General features: G+C 50.1%; 1 protein-coding gene across 2 annotated transcripts in view; it reads right to left on the bottom strand.

The window, feature by feature from the left end:
* The window catches only part of PREX1 (phosphatidylinositol-3,4,5-trisphosphate dependent Rac exchange factor 1), a 194,512-nt gene that overhangs the window by 100,811 nt on the left and 79,526 nt on the right, over window positions 1-14,175 (bottom strand). For both annotated transcript variants that reach the window (XM_068565465.1, XM_068565466.1), the window contains exons 2-3: window positions 13,078-13,149; window positions 7,485-7,607 (exon numbers count right to left, since the gene is read on the bottom strand). In XM_068565465.1, coding sequence (XP_068421566.1) covers window positions 7,485-7,607; window positions 13,078-13,149 — 195 coding nt within the window. The remainder of the gene's footprint in view (window positions 1-7,484; window positions 7,608-13,077; window positions 13,150-14,175) is intronic.

The raw sequence follows: 14,175 nt of genomic DNA, 5'->3' as shown, positions 1-14,175 counted from the left end.
TTTGGGGGAACAAGTAGATCTCTGGTCACTGCCACACAGCAGTGGCACTGCTGAGGCAGGGGGATAGCTCTCTTGACCTCCAGATACCCCTGAGCCCAAAGCTGGACTCTTTCCAGCCTAGAGGTCACCTGTGAGTCACCAGGTCTGTAACCATCAGTCAGGGTTTCCGGGACTGAAAGGGACAGGAGCCGTCTTAGTTAGCAGGAAGCTCTCCACTGAGCATACTCGGTTCCCAAAGGCTCACTGAACACCTCCCCCCAACCCACCAAACCCCAAACAAGGATGTCCTGGGGAAGGCCGCAGGACAGGAAGGGCTGAAGGTGGCTGAAGGGCCTTGACCTTGGGCTGTGGGGCGGCCAGGAGACCCCAAGAAGCTAAGGAAGGAAAAGGTGGGTCTGCAAAGTAAGCAGCTCGTCTTGCTTCTGCACAAGCCCCCAGTCATCCTGCCGGTGGGTGGCTGCAGGAAAGAGGAAACCAACAAGGAGAGAGAATGGGTTTCAGAATCAGTAAGCCACCCCAACCCGGCCCAGCTCCCCCTGTGGCTCCGTGTACACCATCTGAGCAGATGCCCTGAGCAGCGAAGTGCCCACAGCCAGAGCCGATGGCCAACACGGAGTACGTACTGAGCAGTTAGGACACGCCACCCTCTGCTCTCCTGGAATGCGGGAGACTCACTCACACCTCACAGTAACCTGACACGGTAATCACTGTATTCAACCCACTCACACATGGGAAACCAATGAAAGGTCATGAGCCCAGGGTCTCACACCTAGCGAAGTGGCATAAGGAGGATCCGACCTCTCTTAACCCCCATGCTGACGTCCAGCTCTGCAGCCAAGAGCCTAGAGGCCCTGCTATTAGCACAGCTCCAAGATAAGACACCAAAGCCCCCATGGCTACGATCAGCATCAGCCTCATAAGTGCAAGTCCAGGTTCTACAGCCAGACCACGCAGGTTCACAGCCCGACTCCCCAGCTCACCAGCTCTGTGACCTTGGGCAAGGCATGTAATGTTTCAGAGCCTCTGCATTCGTGCCTATAAATTAGACAGTAACGACCTCCCCGTCATAAGGTCGCTGTGAGGGTTATCAGGTGAATTCATAGTAAATGCGTAAAACAGTGCATAGTGAGGGCTCCTTAACTATTAGCCGCTATTGTTATTGCTGTTGTTGATGTTGCTATTATTACCATGGTTACTATTTCAGCAAATTCATTATCCCATTGGTGAATCCATCTATGACAGGTGGGACAGTGGATGGGTAGGTTTTGATGGCAAAAAAGAGACAGGCAGAGTCAGGAGGAAGGGAGCTGAATGGACTCATAGGTCTGGGGAAGGCCACCAGGGAAGGCACCAGGCAGATTTTGAGGACTGTGGTGGCTCGCGCCTCCCGGTATATTTGATTTCTCATTCTTGCACTGTCCACCTCCCCCCAACCACCCCCTGGGACCATGAGCTCCATGGAGGCAGGCTTTGCAAACTGATGAGGTCACGGCTATGGCCAGTGGGGACTGAAGTCCCAGACAGAGCGCAGGCCTCGTGACTATATGATGAATGAAGCAAGAGAGCAGAGGGAGGAACTGAGTGGTGCCCGAGACCCTCACACCAGCCCCACGTTTCTTCAGGACAACCCTGGTGCACCGCAATGCAGCCTCGGCTTTTCCCTGGCCCGTGTGTTGTTTCACCCACCCAGCATCCACTCCCCCTTGTTCTGGTCACAGCCCCCCGTTTTTCCCCTGGGGAATCTGCCTCCTACACTCTGACCCCACTGACTCCACTCCACTCCCAGGCACCATGGGTGAGCGTGTGACCCAGGCCAAACCAATCAAAGAGCTTCCGGTCCTGGCAGCAATGGCCATGCGACCCAAACTGGGCCAGTGAGAGCCCTTAAGGACTCAGGTTGGAACTGCTGTGAAGAGAAGCTCTCTTTGAACTTTTGTTACTAAGCTAGCAGACTGTCACCCTGAAACTGCTGAGGGCCACCTCTGCCACCACGCTAAGAATTAAGCCAAAATAGAGGAAAGCAGAGCCTAGAGACAAAGAAAAACCAAGTTCTGAAAACATCATATGGGGTCCTGGATCCAGCTATACCTGATGCCAACACACCCTGAATATTTCATTTGTAGAAGCCAATAAAGTCCTTTTTTTGTTTAAGCCTATTTGAGTTGTTTTTGTCACTCGCAGTGAAGACAGTACTAATACATGCACACTCTAAAAGGGGAAGAAAATGAAAAAATATAGACCCAAGCCTGGTGTGATGACAGTCTCCCTGTTCATCTCCATCTGTACCATGAAGGGGTTGGACCAAAAAGCACAGCCAAATCTGTTCATTCTCACATGCCAACCCCAATCAGTAAGAAGTGCTGGCTGGAACACTAGTGAGAAGAATTCTGGAACCCCATGGGGAATGCTGTGATTGACTAGCAATGTCTGCCATGGATGCAGGAGAGGGGAATAAGTCATAAGAGCGCCACAGGTTTGTCATTCCTCATTCCCTGAGCCCCTCCTCTGACACACTGTGCAATGTCATCCTCTCCTTCGGCCTGTGAAAAGGGCAGGGGAGAAGGCTTGAGCCTTGGAGAAGTTAAATTTAGCAAATGACAACACCCCTCTTCAAAACCCTGCCGAGCTTCATCACTCCCATCGCCTTTCATTGAGCTCAACCCCAACTGCTTCGCAGGCCGAAGATGCAGCAAATGTGGAAGTGCCACCCTTGACAGCTAAGAGGCCAAGTGTTCAATTTCCTCCTAGGGGCGCCCCGTGGGGCTTTGCTTGTTTGGCTTGGAGGAAATGGACAAACCGTTGTGCACACACACAGATGTGGGGGTGGGGGGCGTGTGGCTGTGGGTTTGGGCTGTGAAGGAGGAGAAGGGGACAGCTGCCAGCTGGGGACGGCTGGGGGAGAGGCTCTAGCCCCCAGAGAGGGCTCGAGGATTGTCAGAAGTGGTGGCTGCCGTCCACAGTATCCAGGGGGTGACACTAGCTCCACGGAGACCATCTGCTCCCCACCACTCATTTCACACCCACAAAGACTGAGACTTGGAGAAGGGAAGGAGCTGGCCATGTAGACCTCTCTGGTGGGGAGGGGAGTATGAGATTCAGGTCACTTTCCGCAAGCTATCTTCTGCCTGTCCACACAGTTGTGGGGAGAAGAGGCTAAAACCTAACACAGACCACACCACTTCTTGCTAAACCCTCCAACTCTCATAATGCAGTCCCTGCAGGACAGGGCCCCCCGTGACATCCCTGGACTCCCTCCATCACTGACTCTGCTCCAACCACTCCGGCCTCCCTGCCTTCCTCCAGTGGACCAAGCCTGCTCCATCCAGGGCCCCTGCCCTGGCTTCCTCTCCACGTGGAATATCCTTCTCCAAGATCCCCTATGTCACCACCTCACAGAGGCCTTTCCTGACCAGGATCGCCAGATAAAACACAAGACACTCAGCTGAGTGCTCATGTCCGATAAACAACAAATCGTGTTTCAGTAGAAGTATGTCCCAAACATTGTATGAGACGTACTTATGCTAAAATATTATTTGTCGCTTACCTGAAATCCAAATTCATCCAAACACCAACCGTTCTGGGTGTTGTTATTTGCTCAGTCTAGCAACCCTGAACCTGACTTCCCAACTTCAGACAACCTCAAGGAGAGTCACTCCTCACATCTGCATTTTATAGTCTTCACAAACCCATGTGCACATCTGAAACGACCTCCTTTCTCAACTGACTAACCTTCCTCATGGAGCCTCATGGCAGCAAAAAGCAAGTCTGTCTTATTTAGGGCACCATCCTCAGGGCCAAGTACAGTGCCTGGTGCACAGTAGGTGCTTAATAATGATATAAAGAGACTTTATCATGTAAGACGGTGAAAAACACAAGTCCAGGAGTCAGACGACATTGGCTCAAATCCCGGCTCCAACACTCACTGCCTGGGTAAGCTTGCGCACTGACTTACCCTCTCTGGGCCTCAGTTTCCTCATCTGTAGAGTGGGTACAATAACAGCACCCACCCTTAAAGGTTGTTGTGACGTTGTAATGAATTAATATACGTAAAGCACTCAGACCAGCACCTGGCACAAAGAGAAGCTTCACTGAGTGCTAGTTTGCAATCACCTCAGTAGTCAGTGCTTGGGTTTGGGGGTGAGGGTGTGAGGGAGTCCCCCACTGTCCACTGGCTGGGCAGCAGCGGTGGGCTGGTCTGTAAGCCAGGGCCCCTCACAGGGTCTGGTGTGCCCCTTCCTCTCCTGGAAAGCCTGTCCACAGAGCTCTGTTCCCAGTCACCACCTTACAACCCCGATGCTGTCTGGCTGGCCCTGGTGCCCCCTCCCTTTGGGGCTGTCGGGGGATGCTGTGGTGAGTGTGTCCTATCCGTGAGTCCCTCCCCAGGGACCGCCCTCAGCCTGAGACAGCTGCCTGGCCGGCCCGAGGCTGTCCACCCACTCCCCGGGACAGCCCACGTCCAACGGGGGTGCAAAGGCCCCGCTACCTCATGGCGATTCAGGGCGACCTGAAGGAAGAAGCACGCCAGCTCCAGAGTTCCCCCAACCCCAGGTGGGGTCAGGCCAGGTGGAGACTGTGCAACCTTCTTCAGCTGCTTCCAACAGGCCACCTGTACGCAGGCCTCCAGCTCCTGGAACCCAACCTACAGCAGCGGCCGCTTTTAAAAAGAACTCAGCACCGTCTTCCATGAGCCTTGGGGGAGCGGGGTGATGACTGCAAGTGTTAAATGAAAAAGATGACTTTAAATTAAAAACACTGAATCATAGGTGGAGAAAGCGGACTCCTTTTTCAGCTGTTCCAATTACCTCAAGGAAGGGTCTCAGCCAGGTGTGCTGTGACACCAAAGCCAGTCTGACACTGTTCGTCTTCCTTTTGATCAAACCCAGCGCAGGTCTCAGGCTCAGGGACTCAGGTGGGCAAGGGTTTCTAGACGGAATGCTGTAACACAGCTTGGTTTCTATTGCATTTCTTTGTAATAGCAAGAGACACTCATTTTCCACGTCCAATAACGATGCGAATTTCCCTTTTAAATAAGTTCTTTGACTCCCCACAAAGGCCTGAACGTCCACCGTCAGCACATCAGGATTCTGTGGGTAGGCACTGCCCTCGTGGATGTCCAGTTTGATGAGGCTACATGAGGAGGGCTCCGGGCAGCGCAGGAGAGGGTACGGAAAAGAGGCTGCCTCCTGGGCTCTAAAATCCCCAGCTTCCTTCCTCCAGCCGTCCCCTGCATCTCTGAGCAAATCAGCCCAAGTGGGGACTCAGGATCCAGAGACCCTCACTGGCCAGCGCGTTAAGCCTGCTTACCATGCCTCTGCGGCTCAGGCAGAGAAGTCGGGGGACACATGGGGCCTGGAGTTATTGGCAAGCTGGAAAACGCACCCTGAGGACCCCTTCCCCGCTTCGTCTAAAGTATGGACTATTCCACTTTCGGCTCAGATGTCATCACTTCACGGGCATCCCCAACTATGCCACCACCTCCCAAAAGCTTTCCTTGGTGCCCCAGCTGGAATAACACCCACTGCTGACACTCATGCAGCACCAGCTTGGAGCCAGGCCAGATCTCAGTGCTTTACTCGAATTAACTCATTTCATCCTCATGACGGCACCATACGGCAGGTACTATCATTACTCCCATTTTACAGAGTTGGAGACCGAGGCCTGGAGAGGTGACGTGACTTGCCCAAGGTCACTCAGCTTTTCAGTGATGGAACAGGGAGTGGAACCTAAGCAGCCTGGCTCCAGAGAAATGGGGGCTCACTCCTTCCTCTGAACCCAAAGGGAAGACTGTCCCTCCCATCCTTTCTATTTTCCTATTCAAGATACTTGTCCTGGGGAATTCCCTGGCGGTCCAGTGGTTAGGACTCGGTGCTTTCACTGCTGGGGCCTGGGTTCAATCCCTGGTTGGGGAACTAAGATCCTGCCGGCCTCACGGCTCGGCAAGAGAAAAAAAAAAATGATGTGTCCGTACTGCCACTAGCCCCTCTCACCACATGCATGGCTACCACCCTGCCCAATGGGCACCATCATCTCAGACGCGCAGTGACCTCTTCCTGGTCTCTCCACTTCCCCAGCAGCAGCCCTTTAAATGCAAAGCAGATCACATCCCTGCCCTGCACCATGCCCTCCATTAGTGCCCATCTCACCTGTCTCGCTCTCACATTCAACCTATTTCAAACGCTGAGGAATGGTGGCCACGTGAAGAGCTAATAGCCAACATTTAGTGAGCACTTACTGTGGGCCAGGAGTTGTTCAGAGCCCTCTCCTTCCTTGTATTAGCTCACTCGATCCTCAAGGACATCAAGGGTCAGGTCTAGTTTTTTACCCATTTTACAGGTGAGGACACTGAGGCACAGACAAGTTAAAACAACTTGCCAAGGGTGACACAGCCCATCAGCAGCCCGGCTCTGCCATGCTAATCTCGGACCATACAGATGTGATTCCCTGGAGAAGGGAGTCAGTAACGATGACAATGACAACGAAAGTAAGCACCGACATGGACCGAGTGCTTGCTCCAGGCCAAGGTCTCTCATCTCAGCACCGCTGACACTTGAGTTCGGATAATCCTCTGCTGTGGGGACCGTCCTGCACATTACGGGCTATTTAGTAGCATCGCTGGCCTCCACGCACTAGAAGCCAGTAGCACGGCCCCCTCTCCAAGCTGTGACAACCAAAAATGTCTCCAGACGTGGCCAAATGTCCCCTGGGGGCAAAATCACCCCCTGGTTGAGAACTGCTGCTCTCGGCTACACACTTTGTTGCTTTACCTCTTTGAGTCCTTCCATCAACCCAAGGAGGCACCATTAACCCTACTGCTCCATCAGAGGAGGAAACTGAGGCTCAGAGAGGACAGGAGTCTGGCCCAGGCCTCACGCCCATGAGGCCAGCGCGGGTTTCCTCCCAGTGGGGAGGGTCCCGCGCAGCACGGGTGGAGAAAAGCAGTTGCCTGCTGTGGGCTAGGCTGCCCCCCTTCCTCCAGCTGTCCCCTCACGATTCTAAGTGACTTGGGAAGAGAGTGGCTATTACAACAAGGATCAATCTCCCTGTCCAGCAGCCCAAGGGGGCACCCAAGGGTCAGACACCCTCAGTGGCCAGGGGGTGGCCAGACCAGGACTCAAATGCAGGTGTGTCTGACCCGAGTCCATCGTCTTGCTCATGCTGCAGCAGAGGGGCCCCGCCAGGCCAGGAGGTCACAGGAGCCCCAGGACGCAGTCATTCAGCAAAGAGCTCTGAGGAAAAGGGGACCACACTCTACATGACATTAAAGGGAGGGAGAGCCAACTAAAAAGAGCCCCAGTCTGCTGGGTCCAACCCTCTGCCCATTGTTCCCGGGGGTGGAGGCTGGACCCGCCTGCCCACCTGTCTCTCCCTCTCCCAGATAGACCTGCAGACGAAGCTGGCCAAGGGTGGATGGAATGGGGACCCGGGGGAGAAGCCCACTCCCCAAAAGCTGCAGGCTCCGGTAGGGGCTGGGGCATCGTACTCACGAATTTTAAGAAAACATTCCCAAGTTCATGCTGAGACTGAGGCTCCGGATGTAAACAAAACTCCAAGGCAGCCAAGAAATCCTTATGAACTTCCAGGATGTCTTCAATGTTTGAGAACAGGATCTGCGAGGGAAATATGAGGCCCAAGGAGAACATTAATCGAGGCGTAGAGGAGACCAAAATGAAGCACAAAAAAAAAAAAAATACATAGGGACTTCCCTCGTGGTCCAGTGGTGAAGAATCCACCTTGCAATGCAGGGGACATGGATTTGATCCCTGGTCAGGGAACTAAGATCCCACATGCCGCAGGGCAACTAAGCCCATGCACCACAACTACTGAGCTCGCGCACCTCAACTAGAGACCCTGCGTGCCGCAAACTACAGAGCCCACGTGCTCTGGAACCCGCGTGCCACGGCTACAGAGCCCACCCGCCCAGCCTGCACGCCACAACTAGAGAAGAGAAAACCCGCATGCCACAACTAGAGAGAAGCCCGCGTGCCACAACAAAAGATCCCGTATGCCTCAACAAAGATCCCACGTGCCGCAACTAAGGCCTGACATAGCCATAAATAAATAAATAATAAATAATAAATAAATCTTTAAAAAAAAAATACATAACCCCCCGGTGCAGGCGAGGAGGGCGTAGGAAAACGGGCACTCTCATACGCCGGGAGCTAACAGAAATCATGATACTAACAAAAATACTGCCAACATTTACTAAACAGGATTAATGCCTAATCCTGTGCCAATAACTTTACATGCACTTATGGCATCTAATCCTCACTATAACTCCACGAGGCAGGAGCTATTATCATCCCCAATTCATAGATGAAGAACGGATGCTCAGAGAAGATAATTAACATTCCCAAGGTCACGTGGTCCAGTGAAGCAGCGGAACTGAACTTCACACTCAGCCTGCAGAGGAATATATACCAAGACATCCATCACAATCTTCATCACGGCCAGACACACCTGCTATGTCCAACCATAGGACTGATTTTTTTTTTCATTGGAGCATAATTGCTTTACAAGCTTGTGTTACTTTCTGCAGCACAGCGAAGTGAATCAGCCATATGCATACACATAGGACTGATTTTTAAAACGATGAGGGTACTTCCAGGCACCTATTAAAATGACCTGATAGAAGAAAATACAATAGGGAAGGATGTTCCAAATGTGCCATTTAAACTCTCACAAACAATACATGAGTGCCTGTTTCCCCACAGGAACCTATAAAGTTTGAAATGCACAATCTGACCCACAGTTCTACATTTCAGAATTTAACCTTTTGACCAGTCATTTCCAACCAGGGCTAGTTTTGCCTCCCAGGGGACATCTGCCAATGTTTGGGGACATTTTCAGTTGTCACGAACTGGGGAGAAGGATGCTACCGGTGTCTCACAGGTAGAGGCCAGCGATGCCACTACACATCCTATAACACACAGGACAGCCCCCATGGCAAAGAATCGTCCAGCCCAACTTGTTCACTGCACCGAGGCTGAGAACTGGGTGGATGGCCAAGACCATATACTGCAGCCTTATTTGCACTAGTAAAAGATTAGACAAAAGCCAAATATCCATTAATGGGGACTCGTCAAATAGTTAAATAAAGTAGATTGGCTATATTTAAATACATGCCATATTCTGAAATACTTTGAGCCTGTGAAAAGAATCTGCAGGTCTGTAGAAATGGATCTGGAGCCCTGAAATGATCCTTGATATATACTGCGGGGGGGAGGGGGGGGAATCATGGTGCCACATGGGATTCCAATATGGGTCCATTTGTGTAAAATAACACATGCAAAGGCCACTCCTCTCTATGCTGGCAGAAGCGGAGACCCCACTGGACAATAACACAAGCTGCTAACCGTCATGGCCTCTAAGAAGAACTAGGGGAGATTTTCACTGACTTAAAGCCCTTTGAACTGCATGAATTCCTTTTTCTGTTTTGTTTTGTTTTTTTAAACAGGTGCATTTTTTCTTTTTAATTTGGCCACACGGCGTGGCTTGCAGAATCTCAGTACCCCAACCAGGGATCAAACCCAGGCCCTGGCAGTGAAAGTGCCGATTCCTAACTACTGGACCACCAGGGAATTCCCTAAACAGGGGCATTTTAAATTTAATTTTGAAGAAGGCATTCACAGGGTTCAAAAATCAAAACACAGTAAAATAAATATGGTACGGAGTCCCTCTCCCACCCATCCCCCCACTCACCACCCACAGCTGCTGGCAGCCAGGGGTCACCAGTGTCGCTATGGCTACGGTTCCCTCTAGAGCTTCTCACCATTCATTCATTCAGCAAGTACTAACTGAGCCCCTACTGTGTGCCAGGCCCTGGGGACACAGCAGGGAACAATGACATGCCTGCCTCCATGGAGGTGACATTCTACTGGAAGGGGACAGACAACCAACAAATAACTATAGTTTTCTAGGTGAAAAGAAGCACTAAAGACAAACATAAAACAGGAAGGGAGTCCCAAGGTGGAGCAGGAGGAAGAATTTGGACATTTAAACACGGAGGCCAAAAATGTAAGGCCAGACACTATAAAACTCTTAGAGGAAAACATAGGCAGAACACTCTATGACATAAATCACAGCAAGATCCTTTTTGACCCACCTCCTAGAGAAATGGAAATAAAAACAAAAATAAACAAATGGGACCTAATGAAACTTAAAAGCTTTTGCACAGCAAAGGAAACCATAAACAAGACGAAAAGACAACCCTCAGAATGGGAGAAAATATTTGCAAACGAAGCAACCAACAAAGGATTAATCTCCAAAATATACAAGCAGCTCAATATCAAAAAAACAAACAACCGAATCCAAAAATGGGTGTAAGATCTAAATAGACATTTCTCCAAAGAAGATATACAGGTTGCCAACAAACACATGAAAGAATGCTCAACATCAGTAATCATTAGAGAAATGCATATCAAAACCACAATGAGTTATCACCTCACACCGTCGGAATGGCCATCATCAAAAAATCTACAAACAAATGCTGGCAAGGGTGTGGAGAAAAGGGAACACTCTTGCACTGTTGGTGGGAATGTAAATTGATACAGTCACTACGGAGGACAGTATGGAGGTTCCTTAAAGAACTAAAAATAGAACTACCATACGACCCAGCAATCCCACTACTGGGCATATACCCTGAGAAAACCATAATTCAAAACGAGTCATGTACCAAAATGTTCATTGCAGCTCTATTTACAATAGCCAGGACATGGAAGCAACCTAAGTGTCCATCGACAGATGCATGGATAAAGAAGATGTGACACATATATACAATGGAATATTACTCAGACATAAAAAGAAACAAAACTGAGTTATTTGTAGTGAGGTGGATGGACCTAGAGTCTGTCATACAGAGTGAAGTAAGTCAGAAAAAGAAAAACAAATACCGTATGCTAACACATATATGTGGAATCCACATATATGTGGAAAAAATGGTTCTGATGAACCTAGGGGTAGGACAGGAATAATGATGCAGACATAGAGAATGGACTTGAGGACACGGGGAGGGGAAGGGTAAGCTGGGACAAAGTGAGAGAGTAGCACTGCCATATATACACTACCAAATGTAAAATAGATAGCTAGTGGGAAGCAGCTGCATATAGCACAGGGAGATCAGCTCGGTGCTTTGTGACCAGCTAGAGGGGTGGGATAGGGAGGGTGGGAGGGAGATGCAAGAGGGAGGGGATATGGGGATATATGTATATGTATAGCTGATTCACTTTGTTATAAAGCAGAAACTAACACACCATTGTAAAGCAATTATACTCCAATAAAGATGTTATTAAAAATAAATAAATAAATAAACGCGGAGGCCAGGGACAACCGCTCTGAGAAGGTGACATTCGAGTCAAGGTCCCAAGGAATGAAGACCAACTCCATGGACCCTGCGGAGGCACCAGACAGTCTGCAGGGGGAGAGCCCTGAAAGTGGGCAGGGAAGGCCGAGGGGCAGGAGACCACTCGTCAAAGCTGCAGTCCCAGAAGGCCAGGGTTCCTCTTCGTCCTCCTCGAACTCGCTCTGAGGGACACTTGTCACATGAAGTGGCTGGAAGAATCACCCACACTGTTGGGTTATTTTTATCTCTCTTCTTCTGTCCAGCTCACATGGTTAAATCTGCTTATGTTAAAGACACATAGGATAGATCCTATTGTTATACTTACTTCAAGGAATGGCTACAGAATTTCAAAATAAATATCTATCACCTGAGTATATACCCCAAAGAAATTAGAGCCTGTGTCCCCCAAAAGACATAGACAAGAACGGTCATCACAGCCAAAAACTGGAAATTGCACGCATATCCATCCACGGGAGAATGAATGAGTCAATTGCGGCACAGTCATACTACGGAATACTATACAGCAATGAAAAAGAATGACTTCCAGCTACATACAACAACATGGGCAAATCTCAGAGACATAACAGTGAGCAAAAGATGCCGGGCATGATGAAAGAGCTCATTTTTATATATAGTTCAAGAACAGGCAAAGCTAATCAATGCCACTAGAAGTCAGTGGTTATCTTTGGGGTTGGGGGCATGTACTGGGGGGGCACAGAGGAGCCTGCACTTAAGATTGTACCCTTTACTGTATGTGAATTATACCTCATAAAAAAGATAATTTTTTCAAACTGTAATAAATTATAAATTTTAATTATAATAGTTTTTAAGTTGTAATAGTTTGTAATAAACAGACCTAATAAACAGTAGGTACTCTGTAAGTATTTGCCCAAAGAATGAATGAATGCATAAAAAGCTTTGATCCCAGACCTACCAGGGACCTGCCATGCACTGGCCCTGTGTAGGTCTCTTTACATCTCTAAGCCTCAGCTTTCTTATCCAAAATACTGGGCTCAGAATTGTCAATGTACAAGGTATCCTTATTAACCAGGACATACACAAGGGGATGTCCTGCTTGACCAAGCCCTTTATATGCTGTACACGCTGGCACCTCTGACCCTGCCCCTGCCCCGTCTCCCCTCTCTCTGAGGACCAGGACCCTGGAGCCCCAAGGACTGGAGGTGGCTTCCCAGAGAGTGAGGTCACATTAGAAAGCCAGGCCTGGGGACCGCTGGGGCCTCCACCATGCACACAGAAGGTCTACTGACTTCCTTTCAAAACTCCCCAGAGCCACAGCCAAGACTTAGCCTGGACCCAATTACTCATCCGCCCAGCCTCGACACTCAACACCCAGTGCAGGGCAGGGGCCAGGGTTGCCAGGAGGGCAGATGGAGGTGCCAGGCTCCCAGGGGCACTTGGGAAGGGATTTTCCACTGGCTCCAAGCCAGGGTCCATGGCATGAGGAGACTGGAAGACAGGATGGTTGCATTGAGCAAGGGGAGAGTCTCGAGGTGGGGAGTGGGGCCCTGAGGCTGAGTCCTCCTCACATCCCCCAAGCACTGTCTGCTCGCGGGACCCAGAGCCCTCCAGGGGCTGCAGGGAGCAAGCCACTGGGAGGCCAAAGGCAGCTGCCCGCGGGGTGGACCCGAGCACCCTCTGAGAATCACCCGGGAGGAACAAGGCAGCTCCACACACAGCGGCAGGGACAGTCGGGAAAGGGGCCAGCCCCGGGTCCACACCTTGACGTTCTCCTCCGTCAGGCCCTTCTCCACCGAGTCCGCCGTGTTCTGCCGGATGCGATGCAGGAATGCCTGGAGGAGAGAAGCAGGGAGAGGTGAGCGTCCACGCCTCCAGTCCCCCGGAGGTGGCTCGAAAAAAGGGTTACAAGTTCAAATGCCAACTAGGCCCTGGGAGGCACCACGATCCAGGGACATGGGCAGGAAATAAGCAAAAACCTACTCTGCCCTTCAGCCAACATGCGTTTATGAAGCATCTACTCCACCAGGCTCTGCAGAGACCAACACAAACCCTGCCCTCAGGAGCTGCACCCACACCTGCTTCATCACCCGCAGGACCCTCTCAGACTACAATTCATTTCCCCTTTTTTTTCCTCTTGCTTAAAAACTTAACTTCTAAATAATAACCATTCACATGGCTCAAAAATCAAAAATATGAAAAGTCTCCTATAGCGCAGGCCCCATCCATCCAGCCCTTCCCATCCCCCATGGGACCCACAGCTCCTAGTGGCTTATGTATCGTTCCAAATAAACATACACAGGTTGATCAAAGGGTACAAAGTTCCAGTTATTGGATGAATAAGTTCTGGGGATCTAATGTACAGCATAGTGATTATGGTTAATTATACTCTATTATATACTTAAAGTTGCACTACGGTGGTAATCATTTAGCAATATACAAATGTACTAAAGCAAGCTGTACACCTTAAACTTACACAGTGTTACATGTCAATTGTATCTCAATAAAGCTGGGGAAAAAACACAAATATATTTATGTATATACATACACATATATACACACACACATACACATATATTCTTATTTTCCCCTTTTTACACACCAAGAGATAGCCGCGTACACAGGACGCACTGCACCTGCTTTTTCCACTTAGAGATCTCCCCATATCATTACCTGGGGAGCACCGTCATTCTCTTTTCACGGCTGCCCTGGATCCTACTGTATGGATAGACCACAGTCGTTCTGCCACTTTTTTCAAGGGCTTGGAACAGAGAAATCATTTCTCTCCTCTGTGATGTGACAGACGATAAAGGCGGGGCCTGGCAGGGATCGTGGGGAACAGGCGAGCACATGTCCATCAA

Source organism: Eschrichtius robustus, chromosome 16 (assembly GCF_028021215.1).
Source record: "Eschrichtius robustus isolate mEscRob2 chromosome 16, mEscRob2.pri, whole genome shotgun sequence".
In the NCBI taxonomy this organism is placed as follows: domain Eukaryota; kingdom Metazoa; phylum Chordata; class Mammalia; order Artiodactyla; family Eschrichtiidae; genus Eschrichtius; species Eschrichtius robustus.
Note: the sequence above shows the minus strand (reverse complement) of the source record. Positions and strands in the feature narration are given on the sequence as shown.